Source organism: Lepisosteus oculatus, chromosome 22 (assembly GCF_040954835.1).
Source record: "Lepisosteus oculatus isolate fLepOcu1 chromosome 22, fLepOcu1.hap2, whole genome shotgun sequence".
Lineage (NCBI taxonomy): Eukaryota > Metazoa > Chordata > Actinopteri > Semionotiformes > Lepisosteidae > Lepisosteus > Lepisosteus oculatus.
Genome location: NC_090717.1, coordinates 4,106,581 through 4,119,349, shown reverse-complemented (window position 1 = coordinate 4,119,349; position 12,769 = coordinate 4,106,581). Strand labels below are relative to the sequence as shown.

Below are 12,769 nucleotides of genomic sequence, written 5' to 3'. Positions count from 1 at the left end.
GTACAGTGGTCAGTATTGTTGCCTTGCAGTGCTGGGGCCTGAGATTCAATTCCAGGTCTGGGCTGCTATATGTGTGGAGTTTGTTTGTTTTCCCTGTGTTAGTGTGGGTTTCCTCTGTGTGCTCTGGTGTGTGTGTCTGCAGCTGTGTCTGTCTGCCCTGTGATGGACTGGTGTCCTGTCCAGGTTGTGTTCTCTGCCTTGCTCCCATTGCTTGCCAGGATGGTTTCTGGCTCGCTTGCAACCCTGAATCGGAAGAAGTGGTTAATAAATAGATGGATGGTATTTTGGAGACTAACGTGTTTAACACAAATTTCTGTTTGGTGCTGATGCTATAGTCCCACTTGAAAGAGTGTATGGGTTGAGGCACTGTATCCTGCCTGACTTTCATCTTTCACACCCAAGAGCCAATTTCAGACCCCAGTGTTCTATGAAGAAAATAGCACAATGCACTTTTCTGTCTAACTTAACTACTGAAACGTAATGCTTGTTTAGAGTTCCACCTTCAGTATAAATGAAAGAAAGCATAAAGCAATACTTTCAAGTAGGTAGCTGCATCAGTTTATGTCGGCTGCAAAGGAACAGGTAAAGGTTTAGGAAAAGAAAAGGTGTGACACATTGTGTTTCTTTTCCATTCAGCATGGGATAAACCTTATAATGCAAAACTGTTAATTCGTCTTTACTGCTGTCCATTATTCCAGCACATATACCTTCACTCCATCTTGTTCTCTCAGAACCTTTCTTCTTCCATAATAAGGTTGCCCTCCATTGTCCACTTCACACACTTCTTGCTAGTTCTTATGCTCTCCAAGAGCAGGCAACGTAAAGAGGGCAGAATTGTGCGTGACAGGACATATGGACCTGATCATAATCCAGAACTTGGATGATATCACTGAAACATGACCAGCAAATAATTGACTTGCTACAGGCAAAACATCCCTGCTTGAGATTCAAGCTTGGTTCTTTGAATTGTTTTGCTTAACTTAACATTCTCAGCTGAAACATATGGGTACCATTTTCAAGCTCTTTAACTCTGTGTTTTTGTCAAGACTGTTGCATTCTTGACCTAAAAAGACCGAGCGATTGTTTTACATAAAGCACACTTCAATTCAACCTTAACCCCTGTGCAATGTCATTTTTTATTGGTGATTTTTGTGTAGTGACAAGATGTTTACATTTTAATCATCATCGTATTATTGGTCCCAAAGACAATATTCTTGTCATCACAAGACATTTTCTGTTAAACTTTATAACAAGACTATCTGAGTTGTTTTCTAAGAAGAGCATTTATATATACTGTATATAATGACAAATGATTCTATTGTTGACTTTAAAGTTTAGGTCTGAGCTCAGCTACTTCTTATGGCAACTTGAAGTAGAATTTATGAAGGGAACAATCTGCCCTGATCCTATTTTAAATAACTGTGGTGTCTAAACTCTATAAAGGATATAAACATTGATTAGCTATTCATCCAAAACCAACACTACAGGAGACAGAACTGTCTTACACAGGCTAACTTTGACTTTACATGCAGAAAAAGGCAGAATAAGAAGCTTTAAGACAGATCTGTAGCATTATCTGGATGGGCATTCCTTTAAATATCTATTTCTATCTCATTGGTCTATCCTGAACATCAAAAGTGACATAGCACCATAACAATTCAAAAAAATTGTTCTCAGGAAAATTATTTTTTTGTAGCAGGTAAACTGACATTTTATTGAACACACAGACATGACACATACAATCATTATGCTGATTATCACTTGCCATCAACAAGGGCTCTACTGTGACAGACTAGGAGCTTGTGTGCCCACCATTGGAAGCAGACTGTATTGTACTGTATATCTGTAACACACGCTTTGCACCAGGTAACCACTGCTGTCTTGCCTTGACATTTTGTCCCATTCTGCTGGTAAGGCCTGAGCATGCATATTCACTGGTCTCTGTGCTCTAGAAGCCAAATGTTGGACAAGCTAGCTGAGAAGAGCATCCAGGGTAACGGTCATATTTTCATTTTGCAAGAAAATTTTGTCACATCAGGAGATGGTGCATTATCTCACACGAATATTGTCAATGAGGATGATACAGTAGGAAGGACAGCAGATGAGGTCCAGTATGTAATCCAGTCAGTTTTAGCAATGCAGTCAGGTTTTTATCAATCACTGCAAGTGTAGTCCTGTACGCCACTGGGCACCGCTGGCCAGATTATCACACTTCAATTTTCATCACGCTTGACATTCCAGAAGGAAAATGACCTCTTCACAGGCATCTCTCTCACTGATGAAGTTATTAAGTACTCATGTAACAGTCATGGTCACTCAAATATATCAGGGTCAGGTGTGAATGAAATAAATCAAAATGAAAACCATAACTTTCCAAGGTTATGGCTGTGGTTAAGGCTATATTCTTTATTTTTCCAAAAACACACATGCATTTTCTGAAATCTCTGGGTCTTGGAAAATTTGTCAACCTTTTCTCTTCCTTCAACAGTGAATGTCTTCAAAGCTATTTAGTCCGTTTTTAATTGGGAACAGTGTTTTTTTTTTTACAATGTAGCAATGGATCTGATTTCTTTCAAAGTTGTTTGCCACGCTGGAGTTGCAGTGTACTTAACCTTAGACACTCTGAGAAAGGATGGAGTACTAACACTGCCATGTGCTGGGCTCTTGGTTTCTCACTGCATTGCCTGTTTTCTTCAGACAAAGATGCTGTGATTCAGTATTTCCATGACTGGGCAGTGCCAGGGTATAAAAACAAATGTCGTTCACAGTGCAAAGCCCACAGACCTTATGGAGGACAGCGGGCAAGAGATTCCAAGGACTGCTCCAGCAATTGTATAACCCTTCACAAACATCCCTTTGTTAAACATGTTAACAATAGATGACAGGACATTCATACAGTACATTGTAATAGTAATATGGAAAATGTACTATTCTTCTTCATTTTTAGCACACAGAGTAAAGTAGTTGGTGGACATTATTAAACCAGTTTTGGTACTATTTACTGTATGTGTCATTTTTGATTTTGTAAAAAACAATAGTGTCCCAAAAACTGAAATAGTTTGTGCTTTCATGTTGAGGAATAGTCTAATTATTCAATACTGTCTCTTCAGTTTCAATAGAGTTCTAATAACCGAAAAGAAGCAAATTGAAATATAGAAATATTTCTACTTTCTATTGATAATTATATTGCTAGCTCCAACTGATAATTGATTCATACTGAATAATGAATACAAAGTGCCTTACACTTCATCCTTCTCTGAAGTACAGCCACCTGCCGGGTGACATCCAGCACCTATTCTGAACCAGAAGCTCCCTACATAACAGATCAGGTGGAGGGGTGAGGAATTTCATCACCAGGCAAATTAAGGAGGAAATTTTTAGACTTTTAGCCAGGACACTGGAATTAACACCCCTGCTCTTATTGAAAATGCAAGGAGAACTTTAATGACGAAGTTGTCAAGACCTCTGTTTAACATCTCATCTGAAGGACGACACCTCATACACAACATACTGGGGCATTTGTTTGCAAATTCTGGCCCAGTGGGAAGAACACCACCTACTGGTCTACCAACACTGTTTATAATAGCAAGGTGGTCTCTCTTCCCAGTAGTGACTGGCCTAACCTTGTTTAGCTTTTGAGATCTAATCTGGACACAGCAATCACTAAAACAGCTTAAAAAATTATGGATTTTAAATTTCTTTAAATTTTGCTAGATTTTTTTATCTCCCTTATAATGAAATTGCTTTGCAATATTGTTTTAGTCCGAGTAGCAAAACTTTCCTTCTTGAGTTACTAAACAAAATTCAAACGTCACTTAAAAAAAAGATGTTTTTCCCCCATTCCTCTGCCAGCTAAATGCTCTCTAGCATAATCTACCTTTCATAGATGGAGAATATGAGCTGGAAAAGACTTCGAAGTCATTGGGTTTTATTCCAAATCTGGAAAAAGAATGCGCAGTAGCCGATGTGCGCAGGATTTAGATCGTTTTGTGCAGGAAAAAAAAAAGTCTGTCTGAAAATTAGAAAAATGAAGGGTTGCATTCCAATTTTTGAAATGTGACACACTGCATGGTGTCTTATGTGGAATCTTTTCTCTTTCAAAGAAATCCAATTTGGAAAGATTGTTAAATAAAAGGGATTTCTTAACTGTAAAACTAAGTAAACCACGCAGGCTTTGAAGTTGGCTAATTCCTCAAGGCTTGAAGTCTACATCTAAGGCTTCTGAATTGTAACCGTGGAGAAGGGAATATCGCTTACTGAAGAAATTCTCGGATACATTTGGCGGAAAATTAAAAAAGACGTCAGCAAAGCCAAATTTAAGCTTCGAAGGGGGTTTTGAAAAAAGTTGCGTTGCTTGAACATGCGAGTGTTTTGAAAGAGAATATGCTCGGTTTAAGGTAATAGATCTCGAAATGTTTCAGCAGTTTATTTGATGTAAAGAAGTTACACGAACAATCAATAAACACCAAACAGATAACACCCTTCTAAACTAAAGTACACATGTGAAACAATAATTATATATAAAATAATAATAAATATGTGTCGCGATCCCATTATTTATATATACGCATCTGCACTTAGAAGTTTACTATTTCACTGTTACAATGTTTCCTGTGCAGGAAAAAAAAACAATTCTCTTTCCAGATACTAGCCCGTTCTGTCATTCCTCCTCCCGGAGGTACTGTTTACTAAAACACTAACGAGCCTCCTTAACCGAGAGATGGCAGCTGAAATCTGGGAGTGGAAAGTGAAGGGTCATGAAGATTAGTGGGTGGGGATAACCCTTTCGGAAAAAAAAATCTAAAAAAATCACGTGTTTGGAGATCAAAGGAGATCCGCTTTGTAGAGCTGGAAAGGGGGAGAGAGAGAGAGGGAAACCAAGGGTTGGAGCGAGAAGCGTACTCTTGTAATTGACAAGGTTGCAATGGTGAAATAAACACGTTCAGTCCGCGGCACTGAGTTCTCGTTGCACAATCAGGAAAAGACAAGAACTGTGTGCGCTAACTTTCTCACTGGGGTTCCATTGCAAAATCAGCCAAGGGCTTTATCTCCCCCCCAAAAAAACTGGAAATTATGTTCCGATCGGCGCTGATCCAACCGGCAAGATGATGATTTTACCAAGGAGAGGGTTAGATTGTGTAGCGGATTCGGTGGTCTTGGTGCTCCTGGTGGTGACCGCTTCTCTCGGTACCGTGCTGGCCAAGGATACTGCCTTTGTGGAAGTGGTGCTGTTTGAGTCCAGTCCCAATGGAGATTATACGACTTACACTACAGGTTTGCAGGGACGATTTTCAAAAGCTGGAGCTACTATCAGTGCGGAGGGCGAGATCGTGCAGGTAGGGAAAAGTTTATTTTTTTCTGTTTACGTCGGACGGTTCTTTTAATTTATTTTCGCATTCGGTCGGTTACTTTGATCGCTGTATTCTGTAACTTTTCTTTGGGGGGGGGGGAGGTGGGGGTCGGTGGAGGGGGCGAGTTGTACTAGTTATGTGAGGATGGTTATGTGGTCACAAGATGGCTCCTACCTAGAAGTGGGGACTAGAGTGGACTTAACAATAAAACATGCATATTGCAACTTTGTTTTACAACTTGGTAGCAGTTCCTTTCTGCCAGGCTTAATTCATTGAGATATATTGTGGTTGTTTCAGATGCATTGCTATGGATGGTTTCAGAGGAATTTGTATGGAAAGGATGTCTGTTGACGTAACATTTCTCCTGCACGAGCAGCAATAGTCTTCATGTTTTAAAGTTCAATATTTCTCGGAATCGCCATTCACCCCAAGAAAATACCAGTATCCCTTGTGTGATCCTATAAAATGTTAACTAAACATTAGCGTTAGCGTGTTGTACAGTGACCACAACTGTAAAATGAGCATTGAACAGGTACCCTCAGCAAAACTTTGCTCAAGGGTATTGTGTTTTAACTTTACTATGCAATGCAATATAGTATTAGGTGTTTTATTCTGTTGCACCTGCGGTATTTTTCTGTAAAATTTAGGGTTCCAACTGGGACGGGACACGGGTTTTTTTAAAAGTAATTTAAGGAGTGACAGTTATCTTGTGATGAAGACTAACGTCTTATCGCTATACCCCAGCAACAATCGGTTGAGTTTTAAGTACAGCACAACATCTTGCTTTTTGAGTTTTAGTTTTTTAACCCAAGCGATTACTTATTTGTTAATACAGTTTACGATGTTCCAGTACACGACGCACTTTTCTTCTCTTAGTTTCAAGTGTTTTACCTAAATCCGTTTTGTCTAGACCAGGTACAGAGCATTTAATTAGAAGAATCACAATGAAAGCGCCATGGCAAAGACATATTTGGAAAACCTTTTGCGTGAAGTTTACAGTTGGGTGTAACAATTTAGATAAAACAAACACTTGTTAGTATGGTTGAACAAGCATATATGCCTACACGCATCGCTCACAGTGCACTTTGTACATAAAAATGGTTTCCTCCTCATCAGTGGACATGAAAGAAGGGAATGTATAGTAAAAAAAGTGTCTGGCATGTTTAAAAGCAGTGCCGGGAGGAACAATCTTTCACAAAAGCATTTGCCTGCAAGATAAAAGTTGAATTGTTAACTGGCAAACGTGCACTGCATGAAGTTAGAGAGCTTAGGAGCTGGGAATTTTCAAGGTCAGCTTGTTATCTGAACTCCAGAAAGCCTGCTTATATGTGATCTGGTTAAATAATCCATTCAGTTTGTCTCTGATCATGGAGTTAATGTTTGAAGTTAGCATTTGGATGCTTGTGCTCTGGGATTAAGTGGAGCTTTCTCACAGCTCTCATAGTACATTTAATTCCAGAAACTTGTCTTAGGGTACCCAGAAAGTTATTAGTGGTTATTAGTGACCTTTTGTTTTCCAAATTGGAAAGTTGTAAATTAGACTCACCTGCTTTTGTGGTTTTTAAATGTAAGTGTTAAAACGGGAGATGCTGAGATGTGTGGCCATATGCTGTCAAATCAAATACTATATCTCAAAACCAATTAAAAAAAGTGATAAATGACAGATAATAGACACTTCGTGATTGCTGTAATTGCTTTGCACATAGAACCCCATTGTGCTTTTGCCTTGCTGATTAGACTGTAAATATTTAAAGAAGATTTCCTTCTTTTCAACTCCTTAAAAAAGTTCACTATCGAGTTTGTAATAATCCATTAGTACTGCAGAAGTCAGGTGTACAATAGCAATGGAGAACTATATGGATTTGTACCACATTTTCATTGCTGATTCTGTTTGAACAGTAATTAAAGGCTGTGGTTTATGTATTTTCACCGCTGGCTGTAGTGAGAGTGTGCAGTACTTTAGGTTGTGTGGTCCTAGAAGAATGAAAACTATTCTCAAAAAGTAACCCTGAAGGTTCTGTTTTTTTTGTTTGTTTTTTTCCAAAACCTTTTGAAATGCAGTGGAATGCCTGGCTATCAGTTGCTTCAAGGAGAAGTGTTGAGTTTTGCTGCCTGAGTAGGTTTTAAACTGTTGTTAAATGGTATTTATTAGGGTTTGGTTGTGGACAAAATGATCCAGGCAACTGGATCATGAACCTCGGCTTTAAAACTGCTGACACATGGCATTGATGTTGGGTCATTCAAAATCCAGAGTGTTACTCATGTTTCTGTTTTAAACAAAATGTGTTATTACAGTATCTTCACATGATAATGGCATGGTCTCCTGTCATCTTGCATTGAGCAGGGTGTAGAGGGATTGTGGCACCTCACTGTCATTTGTGCCTCCTTTGTTATGAGATGGAACTGTAATATTTAATATATGTTATGGCTCCAATATCAATGTTCGATGAAACCACTAGTCATTACCATGTGGCTTTTGTACCATGTACAAAATGTACCATGTCAAAAAGTCTTACAGGTGGATTTTGATTACAGAAGAGTAGGGAAGGCAGGCAGGTTAACAAACTCATGATCTAGTAGCTCCAATTTGATTTCTTTTCTTAGAGAGGCATGGCAGAAGAATGTTGTATAGTTGTTTTTGAGGTTCGGTTTATTCCAGATCTAAAATGTAGATGAATAGGTCAGAATTGATCTGCTATCTTTATTAAATCTTCTATGTTTTTCCATTGCTATGTGGGCTAAAAACCTTTCTGATTTATGCTCAATGATGCCTATGATCAGTTTTATAGATTGTGCTCATTTTGTTATAGCTGTTGGCTGATAGCACGGGTTTTCACAAAGAAGCACGATTAAAAGGCTGATGCCTTACCCTACTATGCAAAGCTTGTCGTCTTTTTAATTATACTGGCAATGCAGCATATGAAAAATCTCATCTCTTTTTTTTGTTGGAGTTCTGATGGAAATCCCAGCGGAGTTTCTTCCAAAGGGCAAGATGTGACTTTCATTGTGACCCTTCCCTAAATGTGTGAAAGTTTAGGAGGTGCTTCTGAGCCAAAACAAATAAATTAACTCAATTTTCAACTCACTTCACATTAGATGAAAGTGCTACGACTTATTTTGGCTAATACACAAATCTAACTTTTTCTGGCAAATCCTTTAATTGTTTCTAATTCCGTTTTGCAATGACCAGGGAATTGATGTCTGTTTACATAATTCTTTCAGCAGCTCTGAAGTTTCAGGGCTTTTGTATTACAACACTGTTATGTTGTTTGGCTGTTTGTTTTTTAAAGAATAGATCAATCAAGACGTTATTTTTTACATTGGATCAATTCAACTATTTATTGGGCTGAATGCAAGGAAAAATCTAGATCATCAAAATAAATGTAAAAATAATTCTCAAATAAAAAATATATTTTTTTATCCAGTTTTGTATTTTTTATGTTTTTACAAGCGTCATTAAAACCGATTCTTTTAACTAATTATAGCTCTATTTCAAATGCTTAACCACTGTTTTCGGACAGGTTTAATTTATTGCAGAAATTTGAATCTGTATTACAAATATCAAATGAAAGTTAATTTTGTATTTGAAATTGCAATACTTACACAGGTTTTTTTGTGTGCAATATGTAGCAAATGGCTGTTGACCCAGGCACTTTTAAGTAATAATAAGGTGATTGAGGGAAAGGCTTTTCAGGCAATCTAATTTAGTTGCTGGTTGTCTTAGCCACTTAGATAAATTAAAAGGAGATTGACATACATTTGTTTCATGCTTAGAGGCTGCTAAGCTGAGCCATTACAAGGTTACTAATATCCAAGTACATTAATTTACATGAGCCCTTTTGCTTCTGACAAAGCCTTCAATAACATTGAATGTCTCTGTCTAGAATGTCTTTTTTATTAGAATCATAGTCATGTGCTTGGAATCCTATGGTAAAACCTCGATGATGTTTTAAAGTCAAATGTGATTGTGGTTATATACCCAAATTACCCCAGAATGAGAGAAGCCTTGTGATGTTAGCCTGGAAAGTGTTTGTAGTTGTGGCGTCTTTTTGGAATCTGTGTGTGAGCTCTGTGATTATACACTGTTGATAAACTGCTCCAGTGGAAGGCTGGAGTAGCTGAGAACAAGGAGGCTGCAAATCCATTTTAAAGCTAATTTATTTTTTTCTGTCGATTGCATGCAACGTAACAACTCTAAATAAAACAGAGTGCTGCATTTTACATGGAGCCTGATTAAAGGATTCTTAAGATCTGTTGTCATTTACACCACTCTGTTCATTCCTTAACTAAAAATGCACCCAGTCTTGCAGGGTTTCACAAGTCGGTTATTATTAACCTGTAAAAAAAGGTGCCACACAGGTGTGACCTAAATGCGTTATCACCGGTAATGTGGAACGCTGAGAAGGAGTGTGAGCTGATTTTAGCTAGAAAGGTGCAGAATAGGGAGTAGCTACTGTCCCTAGTTCTTGTAGTACTGGTGAGTTTTGGTTGCAGATGTTGAATTGGAATAGCCTAAGCAAAAATGTTGCTCTCATAGTAAATTATTTGTTAGATTACTAGTTGAAGAGTATGAAACCTGGAATGTATCAAAATGCCTCAGTGTATATTGTCTTCTTTTTTTGTGTGCTGGGTTCCCAAGCAGACTTAAGCACAAGAGCTACAGCTTGCCAATGGGCATTAAACGCTGCTAAAGAATTTTTCTGTCGCATATGACTCGCAGAAGTGGCAAGCCAGATTTGAATGTGTCCTTTACATTATGTTCCTCGTTTAGCAGTCGCCTCTCTCCTCCCCCTTCCATGAATCCATTCCAGACTCATCTCCAGACAAGTGATGCAGTGCTACGAGTCTGTCTCTCCCATCTGCAGCCAGCACTGGCTGTGTTCAGCATGGTTTGAAAAGGTTAAAGTGCTGCTTGACTACTTTTTCCATTTTTTTGGGGGGTTTTGTGGTTTTAGTTACATTTTAAGTAGTATCGTTTGCAACCACTACCGCTTTGACTTGCGTATTTCAGCCATGGTAATTTGAAGCTCTGTATTTCTTGTCTTTGGATCGGAGAAAAGAAAATCACTGTAACTTGGTCATCTCCCTTTAGTAGGTCTTTTCTTCTTACACGCAAGAGATGTTCTGCTTTTTTTAACTTGTGTTTGATTCGAGGCAGAATAACTCTGGCAGGCGAACATAGATTTAAATATTAGCCTTTATTCTCCAATGTGATTGTAGCACCCAAGAATGTTACACCGAGCAACTAGTTGGCCTCTTGTAGGGTTTGATGTACAGCTCTAAAAAGAGCTTTTCTCTGGTAATTTAGAATGGCAATTAATGGCCTTACAAACAATGTGTTTTTTTTGTTTGCTTTCTTTTTCTTCTTTTTCTTTATCTCAGCCAGGAGGCAATCTTACATATATATAAAAAAGCTCAGTTCCAAGCTTCTCCTTCAATCCCCTACCTGGAAGAGGTACATGTTGGTACTAGTAGTGCTAGAGGCTACTTTCAAAATGTGTGACAGCATTTTTAATTTAACAGGACCTGCTTTGATGTTTCTGAAACATTTTTCAGCAGCCCCAGTTCTTTCTGCTTTGTGGGAAAAGAAATATGTATAAAACTTTATGTGAAGGGTCTCACCTCATGTAAAAGCTGAATCTGGAATTTGTTCTCTCCTTGAACTACTATTGATTTATTGTCAAGGTGCATTAAGCTAATATGTGCACCATCCTGTTTGTAAGATGAGACATTTTAACTCTAGTAGAGCACCTTCCTCTATGGAAAAACCAAAGTGCTTGTAAAAGGTTCTGCATGTTTTTTCAGGCCTTTGGTAGTGCTTGCTTTTGAGGTTAATGAATCATTTCACTTGGTAGTCTTCCTGTGTAATTAATCACCTGTGTAATAATTTAATTAAATATGAGTATTTAAGAACATAAAGAGTTATTCTTAAATGGATGTAACGATACCTAGTATTATTATATCATAGGCAATTACCCTTTTTATTTGGATAATATTACAGTTAGAAAGCAGTCAATATTAGTCATATACGGTGGGAGCAGTTCATGCTACTTTTATGATTCTACAGTATATGCATGTCAATGATATGGACTGTGCAATATGTAGTGGCTCCTTTTGTAGCTCACCTGTAATCATGTAATTACAGGTATCTAGCTGTGTATAACGTAATGTGCTGTAAACTTTTGGAAGATAACATGCTGATGAAATCAGAGGTTATTGCTTTCAAATAAAAAAATATGTGCACTCTACAAGGATGATTGACAATTTTTCTATACCAGCTAGGGAACACATTCAAAAAATTAATTAGTTTCCAGTGATGAATAGCTGTTGTGAAATCTTCTGTTGTAATTTGGTGAGGATCTCTTAAATTTAATCAGTTCTTCACTCAAATGTGTTTGATTGGGAAATTACTGGGTTCTTGAAGACAATCATTGTCTTTATTATGCTTATTCAGGACATGTTGTATAATAAAGTAAGCTCTTATTTAGTTTCTTTACTGTAGCACAGTTTAGTTTATATTTGACAGTTTGACACGGAATTTTGTAACAGTCAGTTCAGCTGTTGGAGTTGGATTCTTTTCAGTATCAAATTACTGTATAAGACCCTGATTACCTAGCCTAATTTTCTCATATGTGTCATGAAAGTGAAACTCTTAAAACCACTTTTTGTTTTCTGTAGTCTAGCAGTATGAGTCTTTTCTGTTAGAGTATTACCAAACAATGTCACCCACGTCCACTTAAGTTCAGCTTTTGTTCAGTAGTCATTTGTGTTATTCAAATTAACTTTTGAAAAGCTTTCCTCAGAAACAAGACAGAACCAATTGCACTGGGGTCCCAGATGTGATTCGGATGAGTCTTGCATCTCCTGAAATGGGTCATTTTGGCAGAAAGAATATCTTCCTGGATTCCGAGTCTGCCCTCAATTTGATGCCAATAATATGCACATATTTTTATCGGTTTCTTTACAATTTGAATGTGATGTTGGGTGGGGGGGAAGCAGAAGAACTAATATAAGTGTAATTGTATATAATTAATTTAAAATATATTAAGAGTATTCTGAATGTATAGAAATAAATCAAATGCATTTGTAGTTAAAAAGCATTTCTATGGTTACATTACACATTTCATTAAGACGCATGCACAGCTGCTCTGTAGCTCTACCATTCAAAGGTTGAATTTTGTGAGGTTGCCATAGACTACAACCTTTGCCCCTCAGTAGGTGTCAGCTACATCCATATATACAGTAAATATCTTTATTTTCTGTAAACTGATGTGAACATCCCTCTTTTCAGTCATAATTGTTCAGATTCATTGTTAGAACATTTTATCTAGAGATGAGTATGCCCACTAATTCACAGATAAAGCTAGGGCTGGTAAACTACTCTGTCATCATTGCTGATTAAATGTGCTGAAAGGCCC

The 12,769-nt window shown here is 37.7% G+C and overlaps 1 protein-coding gene across 1 annotated transcript in view; it reads left to right on the top strand.

Moving 5' to 3' along the window:
- The first annotated feature begins 4,861 nt into the window (after positions 1-4,861).
- znrf3 (zinc and ring finger 3) overlaps positions 4,862-12,769 on the top strand; it is a 78,109-nt gene continuing 70,201 nt past the window's right edge. Inside the window, exon 1 of the mRNA XM_015366450.2 lies at positions 4,862-5,336. Within this exon, the coding sequence (XP_015221936.2) occupies positions 5,106-5,336 (231 nt within the window). The 5' untranslated portion in view covers positions 4,862-5,105. The remainder of the gene's footprint in view (positions 5,337-12,769) is intronic.